The sequence below is a fragment of the Salvia miltiorrhiza genome, chromosome 4, assembly GCF_028751815.1.
Source record: "Salvia miltiorrhiza cultivar Shanhuang (shh) chromosome 4, IMPLAD_Smil_shh, whole genome shotgun sequence".
Lineage (NCBI taxonomy): Eukaryota > Viridiplantae > Streptophyta > Magnoliopsida > Lamiales > Lamiaceae > Salvia > Salvia miltiorrhiza.
Genome location: NC_080390.1, coordinates 34,721,780 through 34,737,229, shown reverse-complemented (window position 1 = coordinate 34,737,229; position 15,450 = coordinate 34,721,780). Strand labels below are relative to the sequence as shown.

Genomic DNA, 15,450 nt, shown 5'->3' with positions numbered 1-15,450 from the left:
AAATTAAGCCTGTTTTGGGCTTTTTTATAGTTAAATTGTTTGAATTTTTGCAAGGCCCTTATAAATTAAAGAAAAGCTCAACCCTAATTCATGTTTGAAAAAAAAAAAAACCAATCCTAATTAACCCTAATTGATGTTAAAATTGAAAAATATAAAGCAAAAACAAAAAGCTTTAGCGCTGATTCTGCTCTCTTTCTCTCCTCAATCCTCACTCAGTTCGCACCACCACCCTTCGTCGCGACCCTTCTCCGATGCGCCACCCTCTGGCGCCTCCAACGTTCGGCGCGCCACTGGTTTCTATCGCCAACTACTGAGATATTTTTTTTTAAAGCAAGTTAAGCAAAGCAACATGCCAACATGAACTTCATTTTATTAGTTAAAACATTAAAACACACACAGTACACACTAGCGGTAATACTTAACACACATTACATATTTTTAAGAATTGATGCATTGTGATAAGTCATAAGTGCATATTTGATCGGTCGAGTAACACTTAAGCGTAAGCGTATATTTATCAAGCACTTAATTATCACAGATTCACAAGTAGGATTTTTAAAATTTTTATTTTAGCTGTTGTATTGTACTGTTGCAGATTGTAGGTAATAGCTTTGAGACTTACTTATTGTTTAATTACATTGGATATGTAGGGAATGGCTTCAAGAGAACCAAAATCGATTGATCTGTGTTGGAAGTATGGATCGAGAAGGCCAATTCCAGGGGATAAACTTAAGACTTAAGAGTTAAGACGACTATGGTGCTTGAATTTGAACATTTTATGACTTCATTGTGATGTTTTTATGATTTCTAAGTTATTAAGTTAATGTTTAGTTAATTATCTATTGTTTAATTTGTTTTATTTTCATTTTATAATGGTTTTGATTTTTTTTAAGTCCAAGGCTTATGCTTCGAATCGCCTTGAGGCATACGCCTTGCCTTTTACCGACAAAACGTCTAGGGTACGCTTCTGTTTTTAACAACTTTGTGTACAGCTCGCACTGCAACAGTCGTCACTCTCGTAGCATCGCCCAGTGTGATGGTAATCTCGCCTTCTCTACACGTTCTTGTCTGCAGGAACCCATACAAGGTGTAACAAACATGATTAGTTGCTCTAGTATCTACAACCCAAGATTGAGTTGCACTAGATGTAAAACATGTTTTAGTTACTAAGACTTATGCATACCTTGACTACTGGCTCCCTTCTTTAGAAGAGGACAATTTGTTTTCCAATGTCCATTATGCCACACTTGAAGCATTTTTGAGCTTGTTATTTCTACTATGTTTTGTTTCCCTTTCTTAGCTCCTTCCTCTTGTTTATATGGGTATTTGTCTTTCTTCTTACTCTGTTTTCCCTTTAAGACAGAGTTAGAGGGCCTGCTACCACTAAGGCTTGACGAGTTTGTGCTATGAAAACTTATGTTGAATATAGTACTATCAAGTATTCCACCAAGGTATATTTCTTTGTTTTTTCATACCATAGTTCAGGTGGAAGTGTTCAAAACAAGCAGGCAGACTTTTAAAATGATGTCGTTTTGAGAATCTATGTCAATTTAGCCACCGAAAACTTCTATCCCATTCAAATAGTCTATCATCTTTAGAACATACTCCCTTACGGGTGTTCCTTTTTCCATGGTCACATTCATCAGGTTTCGCATAGCTGATTGTGCGATTCAGCATTCCAAAATAGTACTGCCAGACTTTTCATAATCACATAAGCAGATTCCATAGATTGGTGTTGATGTTGTAGCACATTCGACATAGAAGCCAAATGTAGCATTTAACAAACTCATTAGCCTTTTTCCATTTAAGATATGGTTGTCTGGTCGCGTTGGATGCGTTTTCAGTTGGAACACGAGGACACTTATCTTCAAGAAAAAATTTAATGTTTTCAGCTACCAAGATAATATTTAAATTTATTTTCCAATTAACATAGTTCTGACCCTCAAGCTCAATATCCTTGAGTATAGTGGCAAATGGGTTGAAAGACATACTGAAAAAATAAAACATACATCTGTCACGTAACATGTAGAATTAATATATTGTAAACATTAAAAACAATATAAAGCATCAAACATCTTCGATTAAAATCATGCAAGCCATGTAGTGTGATCGATTACACAATTCAAACCAAAATATAAAATTGATCATATAATTTTAACAGAACAGATACTCCGTGTGAAGCATGTCTACAAAATTATACCTAAGCTCATAACCATAAATTTAACACCAAAAACATTACTTCACATTAATAAGCCCGCAACAGAGGGGTCTTATTGTTGCTAATAATATTTTACAGTTGTCATAAGAAGTTTAATCATGTGAACTTATAATAGACATATTGATCTGCATGGAGGATGGTCAACATGTATTTTATTACTTCACATTTAAATCAATTTATGGAGGCCATATATAATTTCATATTTATTTATGAAAATAAATAAATATAATGGTAATTATTGCTTAGTAAATTTTTTCAATAATTTTTTTCTTATCTGAATTAGCAAATTAAAATAATTCTGAGCAACTGATAAGATAACTAAAAAAGCTGATTCTTTTCCTACATCTACAACTTATTTTCAATTCAATATTCAATTATGCCACTATGAAAAATAAACTCATCTGAAAATCTCCTCCACTGCCAACCTCGTCGACCGATGTTGTTGGACCCGATCGGACCGCAGCTGCCTCGATCCGTGCGTGAGATCAGATCACGTTGCCGCTGAAATGCGTCGCTCCTGTTTGCACCTACTATTTTCTACTGCTACTGCACCTTTCCAGGCAGCACGGACTGTTGCACGTCACGCCCAGCCAACATTGCCTACCATGATGTGCTGCTACCATCGACCACTCGGTCAGAGCGTGTCAAGCATGCGCCCTAGCTCCTGCCAGTGCATAATAAAATCATATTATTAATAAAAATTAAGAAATAATAATTTTTTGAGATCTCGATCTAAATTTTGTTAGTCATTTAGGACTTATCTTATTGGGAATCCAATTTCACAGCTATACCACACAAGTATCTATAATTAGCAAAGATATGTTAATTTCATAACTTAGATACTTTAGTCGTTACGAATAGATTAACCAAATTTATTTAGACTGTGAACCTACTTTATTTTATAATAGATTATCCATGTGATCTTCAGTGATTGTCGATCATCACATGATCTTTATATAAAATCTGGATATTATTCAATACAAACTATGTGACAAAACTGGTTGTCTCATAAATAATGAAATAAAGTCTATACAAGTATACAAGCATCTAAAGCATTCTTTGCAGCTGAACAAGTGTTAATAGCCGTGTTGGCCAGCTGACACAATAGCTTTTGAAACGGATGGTACGAAATCATTTCATTCATTCCATATCTTCGTAGATTTGCATTTACATATCATAATTCTCATAAATCTCAAACGGAATTATAGTTGGAGAAGATGATGCTGACAACGGCGTACGAATGATATCTATGACGAAGAGAAAGAGATAAAGCAGTTCGACGATGTTATACGCCGGCCTAACCATCGCCCCCAGACCAACCCGGCTCAGACAAACAAAACAAAAGCAAAAGAAACAAAAAAGGGCAGATGGCCGGTTATACGCCGTCGCCATCTGCAGCCAAAGACCAATAAACCATAAGAGCAAAAGGTCGGTGAGACGTCGTCGCCCAAAGTTCCCAACCCAGAAAGCAGCCGTGAATAAATGGCCGGATAAGCGCCGTCGCCATAAGCTAACCCACGGATTGAAGAAAGAGTAGAACCGGGAGGCCTCGGCAAAGAACCAGTATAGGCCGGTGATACGCCGTCGCCTACACTGAGACAACCGAGGTGTCCGCGTCCGGTAGAAAAGATGGAGGATTACCCGGCCGGTGAAACTCCATCGCCGCCAACCATCCATGCTTCTTTCACTGCAAAAAACCCTGGAGCGCTCCCAACAAACAAAAATGAAGATTCCACGACCGGTTATATGCCGTCGCCGCAAATCCTCGTCATGTCCGTCCCAAGAGAGGTTCCTCCAGAAATCAGACTTCGAACTCATAGGGTCCCTGACCACCTCGAAGCTGCCCCCCCCCTCCAGCGCTGAATCAGGACCCAGCTGCTCCAGCACCCGTCCCTGCAGCAGACCACCCAGGCCAGCTCGGAGTCTGATCCGGAACAAGGAAGTTTCCCTGCATGAAGCCCACCCTCAACCGAATCGTCCATCAGGTCCCCTGCTGCACCCCCGCAATTAGCATCACACCGCCCGCCGAGAGAAACACCACCAGTTCCCTTGCTCCCTTGACAGTCAGCGGAGCAGATAGCTGCCGCGAACTCACTTCCAGCCCTAACCCACAATCCGACGCAGCAAAACGCAACCGAGGTGTGTTGTCCAAGAAACCAACAAACCCTAACCAGCGTGACCCCCTACCCATACAGAGAAAGTCCCGCAGCACCCATCAGAATTTCACTCGCACGGAGCTATGAGTTGACATATCAAGGGCAGCCACCTTCTTAATTTCCTCCAAGGCATAAGGCCACCATCCTTCAATACGTTCCGGGTTTGCCATCACATCCGCCGGCTTGTTTCCTTCCCTAAAAATGTGAGAAACCTGAAAGTTAGTTTGAGAGATAATCTTAAGAACATTTTTCCATTCAGCCAAGAAACGCCAAGGAACATTCGTGGAACGAGTTTGAAGGAGGCGGACCACATAAGTGGAGTCCGCTTCCAGCCAAAGTTGTTTCCATCCTCTCTGATAAGCAATGCGTATCGCATGCATAACCGCCAGAAGTTCCGCCTCAAAAGCAAAACCCCTTCCACCTTTAAAGTGAAAGCAACCTCTCATCCATCCCCAATTGTCCCTGAACACCCCACCTGCGGCGATGAGACTCGGTGCGCCCGTAGTCGAGCCATCCGTGTTAACTTTAATCCAACTTCCCACCGGAGGCCACCAATGAACCTCCATCATCTTCGGGGGAGGCCTAGCACGTGTCGCCACCCCAATTCTCCGAAGAATCGTATAATCACTCCAGGAGTTATTCGAATAACCCAGTCGCGAGAATTGGGAGTCAATTTCTTTAAAGACGACTTTCAAGAAGCACAAAATCGCCTTAGGATGGAACGTTTTCTCTTCAAAGGTGACTTGATTCCGGCAGTCCCAAACTTTCCAAAGCATATTGATAATAGCGGCCTTCCAAAAAGCCGACACCAGAGGGCTAAAATCCATACTCCACGAGGCGACAAGGAACGAGTGAATGTCCGTGCTCCTTTCCAGATCCCGTTTGTCAAACCAGCCGAGCAACTCCTCCCAGGCCGAACGAATGGCAGTGCAATCCCAGAAAAGATGCGTCAAAGTTTCCTCCTCTCTGCTACACATAATACAACGGTTGGGGCCCTGAATCCCCCTTCTACGAAGACAATCCAGCGTAGGCATTTTGTTATGAATGATCCTCCAACAAATTAGCGATCTGCGATCCGGAATGAAACGCTCCCACAGCCACTTCCCCCAGCTAACTTTGGGAAAAGAGGGACTGATATTCTCATAAGCAATCGCCGAGGTAACAGTCCCCGTATCCGAGGGCTTCCAAACGCGAACATCTTCCTCCTCACCAATAGGAATTAGAAGCATATCAACCACTACATCCGGGAATTGAACGATAAAATCCTCCGTGAAGTGCCAGATCCCATTATAAAAATAATCCTCGACCGATTGATTCAGAAAATTAAAGTATGCATGAAATTAGGGATTCCAAGTTTGTCCACCAACTTGTAACCAATCCAATCATCTCGCCAGAACAGCGTACTATTTCCGGTGCTTATAAAAGAGAACGAGTTCCCCACCATCAGATCCACCTGGCTGCGAACACTCGTCCAAAAAGGGGATGAAGCCAACGCCCATTTAGCATGACAGAAATTATCCAAATATCTTGTGCGGAGGATAGTAAAAGCGAAAACTTTCCCTTAAAATAATATAAATGAATAATTATTAATTTTCATTATCCTCAATAAAATATTTGGCAACGTCGATCCATTAATAAACCTTCGTACCAACGTGATGGGACGTGATATAATATAGCATGCCAAACGAGTGTATTTTTGTCGATTCTTACCATAAATGGCGAAATTTATATGGTCTTTTAGCCCACAAAAACAAAATTGTTTGGAGACTACATGATATAATTTCAAGTATATTGCTTTGGGTGACGTGGGTGCAGAAGAAATGTGTTATTTGTGATAGTTGAGGACAATTTTATTGCAATGCTTTCTTGAATATTTGTCAGGGAACAGCAAAACCAAATGATTTTGAGAACCCCAAAAGATTACACATTCAAAAGACAAGAATTAATTATGAAATTTAAATTTAAAAGGGATGCTTTTCTTGTAAGAAGAGCAAACTCGTCGCATTTATTCTTCATCTTTTTATAAACTCATCAAAGATAATTTCCCAATGATTTGAAGGCATTTATTTAATCCCCTTTTCCTTGGCATTCATTTTTGTTTTTTCCCCTTTCACTCAGTGAATCTTGTGTGTGTAAAAAACACAGATATAGGAATTGCAATAACTGTCCCACATAATTATTTTAGGTCAGTGATGATCAGTCACTGCTGAAATTCCACTTTTAGCTTTCTGATGAAATCTTACAATTTTGTTAATTGAAATAGTGAAACAGTCATTAAAAGGTGATTATCCGATCTCTAAAACTTTAATGTGAGATAATCTTAGACGCTATTTATGACTTTGACCTAAAAGTTTCCGTAATTGTAATTCACTTTGTGAAAAGTTGCACCATCACTCCACATATGAATCTTTTTATTTTATTCTTATTAGTTTAGCCCACTAGCTAGCTATACGATGTTGTATATGGAATTAATTTAATAAAAAAAAAATTCAATTGCAAACAGTGAATTTAAAAAAATAAAATAAATAAACGCTATACGAAATACGAATCCTACTAGCGTGTATGAGAAAAGTGGCCATGAAATTCACAATGTTTTCTTGATTTACCAAAAAGGAGGATAAGTGGGTTGTTGGAGAAGCAAACTTATATTCATTCTGTCTAATTAGGATATATCCAGAACAAAAGACTTTTTTCACTTTTTGTTTTCATTTATCCTACCAAAAAGGAGAATAAGTGGGTTGTAGCGATATTTGAACAAAAAAAGTTAAAAAATTAATTTATTTAATTTTTTTTATTTGAATTTAAAAAGGATTTAGTTAACTTTATTATTTTTTTATTGTTTTCTTCACATCGTAGTTTTTTTTTACAATTTTTTAATATTTTTTTACTTTTTAGTTTTTGTACTTCAAAAATTAATAAATATTCATTATAAATTACAAAAAACTATAATGTGTAGAAAATAATAAAATTAACTAAAATATTTTTTATTTTGAACCAAAAATTTTAAATAAATCGATTTTTTTATGTATTTAACCATATTTTGTCCATATAGTATCATTGTTTTAAGGGTTAATTATAGTCTATAGTCTTGACCTTTAACAAATTTCGGTTTAAAGCCTCAACATTGATTTGTATTTTATATAGCCCGAACTTTGAGTAATTATTTAATTATTGTCACATTCATATCAAAACTATGGTATTAGACTCTAGTTTCGTGGTAATTGATCATGATTTTAACTGTAATTACGATAAAGAACAGGCTACCAACATAAATTTGGTGTAATTGTTGTTATAATTTCTCAAAGTTCAGGCTATACAAAAAATAAATTAAAATTAAAGCTATAAACTGAAATTTGTTGAAAGTTTAGGCTATAAAATTAACCCTTGTTTTAATACGTAACCTCTCAGTAAGGTTTCGTTTTGAGTAAATTTGAAACAGTCACAACTAATACACATGAATATTCGATTATAAATGCATGGCATAGGTGAGCAAACCTTTCCTAAAATCGAACAAAAGCAAAATAAATAAGATATTATTCAGCTTCAAACTATATTAATTACCTCTAATTTATAAATATTACTTAATTTTATTAGTTGTTGATTTCGGAGTTTCTGAAGATCACCTATTTTGTTAGACTATGGTTATTGACACATTTTGAGAGTAAGCGAATCAAAAATTTTGTATTAAAAAATTTGGTAAATTCAATTCGGTATCTTTTTAACATTTTAAAATCGAACTGAAAATAATCAAATACTCACCCTTATGTAAATGCTAGAAATAGAGACTTAGTTTCCAAGAGAAAGGCATTGTTGTAGACCCCATGAAAAAATATTGTCTATCAAAAAAAATTATCTGCTATTCAAATTCTAAAAAAAAATGCTATATTCAAGCCCAACTACACTCCAAAACCAAAGGCTCTTTTGCTATATAAGAGAGAGAGAGAGAGAGAGAGAGAGAGAGAGAGAGAGAGAGAGAGAGAGTACGTAATGTAATGTAATGTAAGCAGACAAAGAGTTACTTCTTGGGATACTTTGGGGTTTGGGGGAATAAAACACACTGTCTGTCTACGAGGATTGGCGTGACAATATGATCGCAAATCTTTTTCAACTCTTTAGTAGCTAATGAGAGCAAGAAAATATAAATTTTAAATATACATAAATAAAGGCAAAATAAAAAGAGTGATGCTAAACAGCCACATTGTGGGCACCCACAATTTACCTAAATAGAAAATAGTTTAATTTATTTAACTTATTTTTTAAAATAAAAATAAGATTTAGTTATTTTATTATATTCTCTACATTGTAGTTATTTTTTTGTAATTTTTTGATAACTTTTTTATTTTTATTAAAAAATAAATTAAAAATAAAAATGCAAAAAAAAATTAAAAAAAAATAGTACAATGTAGAGAATATAATAAAATAACTAAATCCTATTTTTATTTTAAAAAATAAATTAAATAAATCAAAAATTTTCTTACTATAGTAGTGTGTGGGTGGCCACAATGTGGCTACATAGATTTATTGAAATAAAAAGGAACATGCACACATTTATATGCAAAGAACAAATGACAAACATGAAAAAGGCAAAAATACTAACTTTCTCTTTTTTATCTCTCTTGTTATACCTGCTTTCTTTTCCACCTTTTTCCTCTTTTACTACTTTATTTGAATTTCTGCTGCCCTCTGTCGCTCTGTCTCGCTGTCATTCAAACCTTCATTTAAAAACACTAAATTAAACGCAATCAATTTTTATTTCATATCTTGAGGGAATAAATTCAAAGAAAGAAAAAGTAGAGCCCTTTGCTTAACGAGAAAAACAAAGAATGATGCTTATGTATTTTCGGTTTATGTTAAAAAAAAAAAATTGCATAAACAAAAAACAAAGTGGCAACCATACCATACATATACGGATTGTACAGAAAGTAAAACTAGAGTACTGAGTCTAGAGACTTCATTTCTACTAAAAATATATAATTAAGATGTCTAATTTTGAACCTCTTCTCTTGTTTCCAACGTTTTGCAATTGTTGAAGCCAACTTATTTGTTGGATTTCTTAGCCTAATTATATGTCAATTTACACTAAAATATAATAGAAAATGCGATAATTATCACAACCAAGTAACCTTGTTATTTTTTATCCGCATAATTGCAGTATTTCAAATTACATGACAAATATGGCCGTGCATGCACATGCATGGGTGTATAACGCAACTAAGTATAAAAACTAGCGAGACGTCTTAGCATCACTACAAGCCACAATTTAGGAGTTCAATCTTAATTTACTAATAATAAATTAGTATTGGATATTCTTATATACCAATATAGTGTACAAACAAACTTTGAATCCCAACTTATTAATTGAAATATAGTCCATAATATAACAATATAAGGACATGAGGAACCTAGTTCAACATTAATTCTTAATGGCAAGCCACACATTTACCAATTTATATACTCCATCCATCCTTATAAAATGTATTCACTTCTAAATGACACGGATTTTAATAAACTAGTTGAATGTAGGGGTTATTGCCGGAAAATACTCATAGTTTGTCAATTTTCTGGTTTATAACATGATTTTTAAATTTTGCTAGAAAATACATTAATTTTAAATTTAATCTCAATTTTAACATAATTTGAATTTGTGCAAAATAAAAATCTATGTGGCAATTAAGTCACCAGCGCTACCTGAACACAGCTGCACAACGTGGCTTTGTTTTCTCTATTGTGAGACGCGAGCCCTTGGATTGCAGACGCGACCGCCAATTTTAGGGGTTAGATAATTTGGAGGACTTTAGATCTTAGTTTGTAGGACTTCAAAATTTGTATGACTTTAAAATACCGTTCCAGGTAGGACTTTATTTCCAGCTAGGATTTTAATTTGTAGGACTTAATTGCCACATAGGTTTTTATTTTGCACAAATTCAAATTATGTTAAAATTGAGATTAAATTTAAAATGGATGTATTTTCTGGTAAAAATTAAAGGTCATGTTATAAATCAAAAAATTGACAAACTATAGGTATTTTTCGGCAATAACCCTTTGAATGTATTGTGAGTGGAGTAAGAATCTCAATTTATTGTGAGTGGAAAACTTATCAAAAATAAATCGGATACATTTTATGTGGACAGACGAAAATGATAAATTAAATACATTTCGTGAGGACAAATTAAAGGAAGTAATTATTAAAAGAGCTAGTCTAATGTACATTCGTATGTGCATAAAGAAGTATATATATATATAGATATATCGGGGGAGATTAATCATCAATTGAGCTAGATGCTTAGCTGGTGGACCGCGTACCTTGTATTCATAAGGTTGTGGGTTCGAGTTCCACAAGCGCGAAACTTCTCATATCTTCTTTAATTAAGTGATTTAACCATTTTAGACCGATTCGTCTATATGTACAGGAGAATTTGTGATATTAAAATTAAAATACGTAAAAAAACACTCATTTAATATATAAGTAAATAAAACACCAAATTAATTGATGGTAGAAAACAAAGGTTGAATTATATATAAGAGAGTAGCCGGAGCCGAATAATGCAGAGAAATGAAAAAAAAGGCGAAAAGGCGAAAGAGCCCTGGAAGAAAGAGAGAAACTCCAAGACAACCAGGATAGTAATAGCCTATTTATGTCCTTTCGAAGGCATTCCATTTGAAAAACCCCAGCTTGAAAGCTGATATCATAATTGTGAGATTGAGAGAGACGAAGCGGTAAGGGGGGGCTTTGTGAAGATAGATACACAGCTACATATTTACAATAGGGAAGCAATCTGTACGACCGGGGGGGTGTAGGGGGGGGGGGATCTTGGCCAAGTTATGCGTGCAGGAGGCTGTGCAGCGCAACAGACACTCTCCGCGGAGGCTGCCGCCGTGCTGAAGCACTCCCTCAGCCTGGCCCGGCGCCGCGGCCACGCCCAGGTCACCCCGCTTCATGTCGCCGCCACACTCCTGACGTCCCGCTCCAGCCTCCTCCGCCGCGCCTGCCTCAAGTCCCAGCCCCCCCACCACCCCTTGCAATGCCGCGCCCTGGAGCTGTGCTTCAACGTGGCCCTCAACCGCCTCCCGGCCTCCCCCGGCCCCCTCCTCCACGCCCAGCCCTCCCTCTCCAACGCCCTCGTCGCCGCCCTCAAGCGCGCCCAGGCCCACCAGCGCCGCGGCTGCGTCGAGCAGCAGCAGCAGCAGCCCCCCCTCCTCGCCCTCAAGGTCGAGCTCGAGCAGCTCATCCTCTCCATCCTCGACGACCCCAGCGTCAGCCGCGTCATGCGCGAGGCCGGCTTCTCCAGCACCGCCGTCAAGGCCAACCTCGACGACTGCACCGCCTCCGTCTTCCACTGCTACAACCCCTCTTCCTCCGCCTCTGGCGGCATCTACTCCACCCCCAACTCGCCCCCCTCCGCCCGCCCCCTCCCCGACTTCCTCTCCCACCATGACATCACCCGCCTCCTCCACATCATGACCTCCGCTCGCCCCAGGCGGAACGTCGTCGTCGTCGCCGACACCTCCTCCATGGCTGAAACCCTAGTCGCGCAGCTCATATCCCTCGTCGAAAAGGGGGACGTACCAGACCAGCTGAAGGCGGCGCGCCTGGTCAAGTTCCAGTTCTCGGCGGTGCCGCTGGTCCTCATGAACAAGGACGAGGTCGACATGAACGTGGCCGACCTCAAGAGGAAGGTCGACTCCTTCGCCGCCGTGGGCAGGGTCATCGTCTACATCGGCGACCTCAAATGGGCGGTGGATCACGGCGCCGCCGTGGATCACTTGATCGCCGAGATTGGGAAGCTTCTGGCTTGGTACAACGCCTCCAACATGAAGGTGTGGTTGATGGCGACGGCCAATTACCAGACTTATGTGAAATGCCAGATTAAACAGCCGCCGTTGGATGCTCAGTGGGCTCTTCAAGCTGTGTCCGTCCCTTCAGCTGGCCTTGCTCTCACCCTCAATGCTGCTACGCCTACAAGGTTAATCATTCTTTTTCTTTTCTTTTATTTCTAACAAACTGGATTAATTGTTCTCAATTTTTGGTGTCAAGAATTTGAGAACTATGTGCAGTCTGTGTCATGAAAGAGTTAAAACAGAAGTAGAGAGAGATTGGTCAACATTATTCGTAGATGTGTTTTGTCTGGACTTGCATGATCATATGATTTACATGTTGTATGATTTTGGCTTTACGAGTAAAAAGAAACGATATTGTATTCTTATTCAAAACATATATCTTTGCTCATGATATGTACGTAGTTACTTTTTTGACTAAAACATATATTTGAAAATTTTGGCTCCAAATAGTCTTGATAGAGAGTATGTTTTCAATTTAATTATTTTTCTGTATTGATGAAATATAATTGCATGCTGATATATGTTTGGGATTCAAATATTTATGTGCAGTGGGAGTGATTCAAGAATTGCATTCTCAGAGAACTCATCACCAGTTTCAGACAGGAAAGTGTTGTGTCTGAAGGAGGAAACAGATCATGTCCTCACATGTTGTCAAGAATGCACATCAGATTATCAAAAGGAAGCTGCCTTGAGATCAATCCACCACAAATCCTTCTCTGATAAAGAACACTTGCCCTACTGGCTCAAACCGCATGCCAATCACACACTTGACAAGGTGTGTGTGTGTGTATGTGTTTCGTTGTGTGTGTGGAACTGGTTAATTTTTCTGATTGAGAATTGCTATTTTTTGGTTGCAGGAAGATTTGGATGAGCTGCGGAGGAAGTATAACAAGCAGTGCCAGCATGTGCATCAAGGGCATCTTGTTGGGAGGAATGAGTGCTACACCTCAACAAATCCATCTTGGTTGAATAAGGGCAGCGTGTTGGGTGATACCGAGACGATATCCTTCTCGTACCCTGCTGTGAAGGCGGGCGCCAGCACTCTGCCCCGGTTCAGGAGGCAGCAGTCGTGCCACATCGAGTTCAGCTTCAGCAAGCAGGAGCCTAATCTGGACTCCCTGAAGATGATGGAGGACAAGGAGGTGAAGATCACGCTGGCCTTGGGGAGTTCGTATATTGATGAAGTCAAACACGAACACGAGAAGAGGACTGCCCTGCACCACCTGCTCAGGGAGAACTTGCCGTGGCAGCTGGAAGCCGTCCCTGCCATCGTGGATGCATTGATGAGCCGCCACAAGTTTGTTGTCCTTGATGGGAATGACAATGTGGCCAAGAGGAGAGCAGCTCTTGCAGCAGCAGAGTCCATTCTTGGCTCCTCGGATCTTCTCCTTTCGTTTAACATGAGAAACACTGAGAATCGCGAGATGCTTCAGAGGGCGTTGAGGGATCATGATGGGAAGCTGGTTGCACTTGTTGAGTTTGCTGATCCTGAGATCATCAGGTTTCTTGCTGAGGCCAATCGGGATTCCGTATTCATCCTCACCACGGATGAGGCAAGCTCCAACGACACGAGCTCTGTGATCCAGATGAAGCTAGTTGTCCAAGAACCTCATCATCTTGATCACAAGCGGAGAGCAGAGTGGGAGTTAGGGGGGGCCTTGGCCAAGAGCCGGAGGAGCAGCAATGAGATGGAAGAGGTGTCCTCAAATGGGCATGGCCTCGACCTCAACATACGAGCTGATGAGGGCGAGGCCAAGCTAAGCCCCATCTCAAGTGAGATCACAGTGGAGCCGCCCCTCACGTTCATCAAGAATCGCGTTGTGCTAAACATGGGGCCGGAGCAGGACAGGGAGGCGAGGGAGGCGCTGCTGTGGGAGTTCAAGAGAGCCTTCGATGAGACGAGTAGGAACAACAGTTTCAATGTGGAGGAGAAGGTGTTGGAGCAAGTTTTGAAAGGGGCGGGGCTATACGTCAACAGCTTGTTTGGGAAATGGCTGAAAGACATTTTCCAAACGAGCTTGAATGGCATCAATTGTGGGGAGAGGGACAAGGTTAGTGTTAGGCTGTGTTTAGTAGGAGAGAGAGAGAGAGAGGGAGAGAGAGACAAGGATGGATTCAAAGGGACATGTCTTCCCAAAAGGATCCCAGTTTCTTACATAGGTTGAATCAATGAATCACCTTGTAATATATTTCCCCTTTCCTAGGTTGCAATTAGTGGTTTAATTTCTAATACAATGTCTGGCTTGTTTCCATTGCTTCATTTTAGCCTATTTTTTTTCATCCCACCCTATTTTAACCTTTTACACTCTCTCAAAGAGTTCTGAATAGAACATTACAACTGCAATCCATATTGTGTGTCATCATTGGCTACAAAACCCTCTTCATCAATGAACTCTGAACAAATCTTGCAATGACCAATTGATCATGGTTCAATTCTTTTCCCTTCTCTGGGTTGTACATGATTATGTGATATCCGATCTTAATTATTTTTTCTATACATGCAAATTCTTATCATTGTCATCATTTATTTTAATGACACGTGTCAATCATCCGTAAATGCAACTGAAGATGTTACACAATCTTGCAACAAAGGATTCCATGATTTGAAGTTGTGATACTAATATTGATGGCGGTGGTCGAAATTTTAAATGCGCATTTGATAATATGCATATAAATCTACATGATTGAATTAGGAGGGAAAACTTTTTTGTTCCACTAGTATTGGTGAAGCAAATTAAGAATGAACAATAATGATAATAGCTAAAGAGAAAGGTCTAACTATAGGCTCATCATGAAACCAAATTTCTTTTCCTATCTTAATTTTTATTTTAATGACACAACCTCCATTAGCACCTGGAAACTGGGACCAAAGTAGGTTTTTTCATGATGAGGAACATAAGAGCTGCAAAATGATGCACACGAAAAAGATTTAAGAAGAGATGTGTGTTATTACTCACTAGCCACAAAGGTTTCTCCAAGACCTTTTCATAAAGAATGTTATCTATGCAACAAATCACCAAATTAGATGAGCACTTTTGACCAGTGTTAGTTGCTATTCATATATATTTTGATAATTATGTATATAAAATATATGCAATGAGTGCATGTCCAAATTTAGCCTCTCACAGTCACATGTAATAGCAATACAATTCTCCACTAGATGCCAATACCACTTTTTCCAATTTTTCTTCTCTTTCTATTTCAATTTTTTATTGTTTTTGTATGTTGCATCATTGC

At 39.0% G+C, this 15,450-nt stretch overlaps 1 protein-coding gene across 1 annotated transcript; it reads left to right on the top strand.

Moving 5' to 3' along the window:
• The first annotated feature begins 10,905 nt into the window (after nt 1–10,905).
• LOC131021314 (protein SMAX1-LIKE 4-like) lies at nt 10,906–14,473 on the top strand. Its single transcript, XM_057950446.1, has 3 exons — nt 10,906–12,338; nt 12,763–12,988; nt 13,071–14,473. Exons 1-3 carry the CDS (start codon nt 11,197–11,199, stop codon nt 14,376–14,378), a joined length of 2,676 nt encoding a protein of 891 aa, XP_057806429.1. The 5' UTR covers nt 10,906–11,196; the 3' UTR covers nt 14,379–14,473.
• The last annotated feature ends 977 nt before the right edge of the window (nt 14,474–15,450 follow it).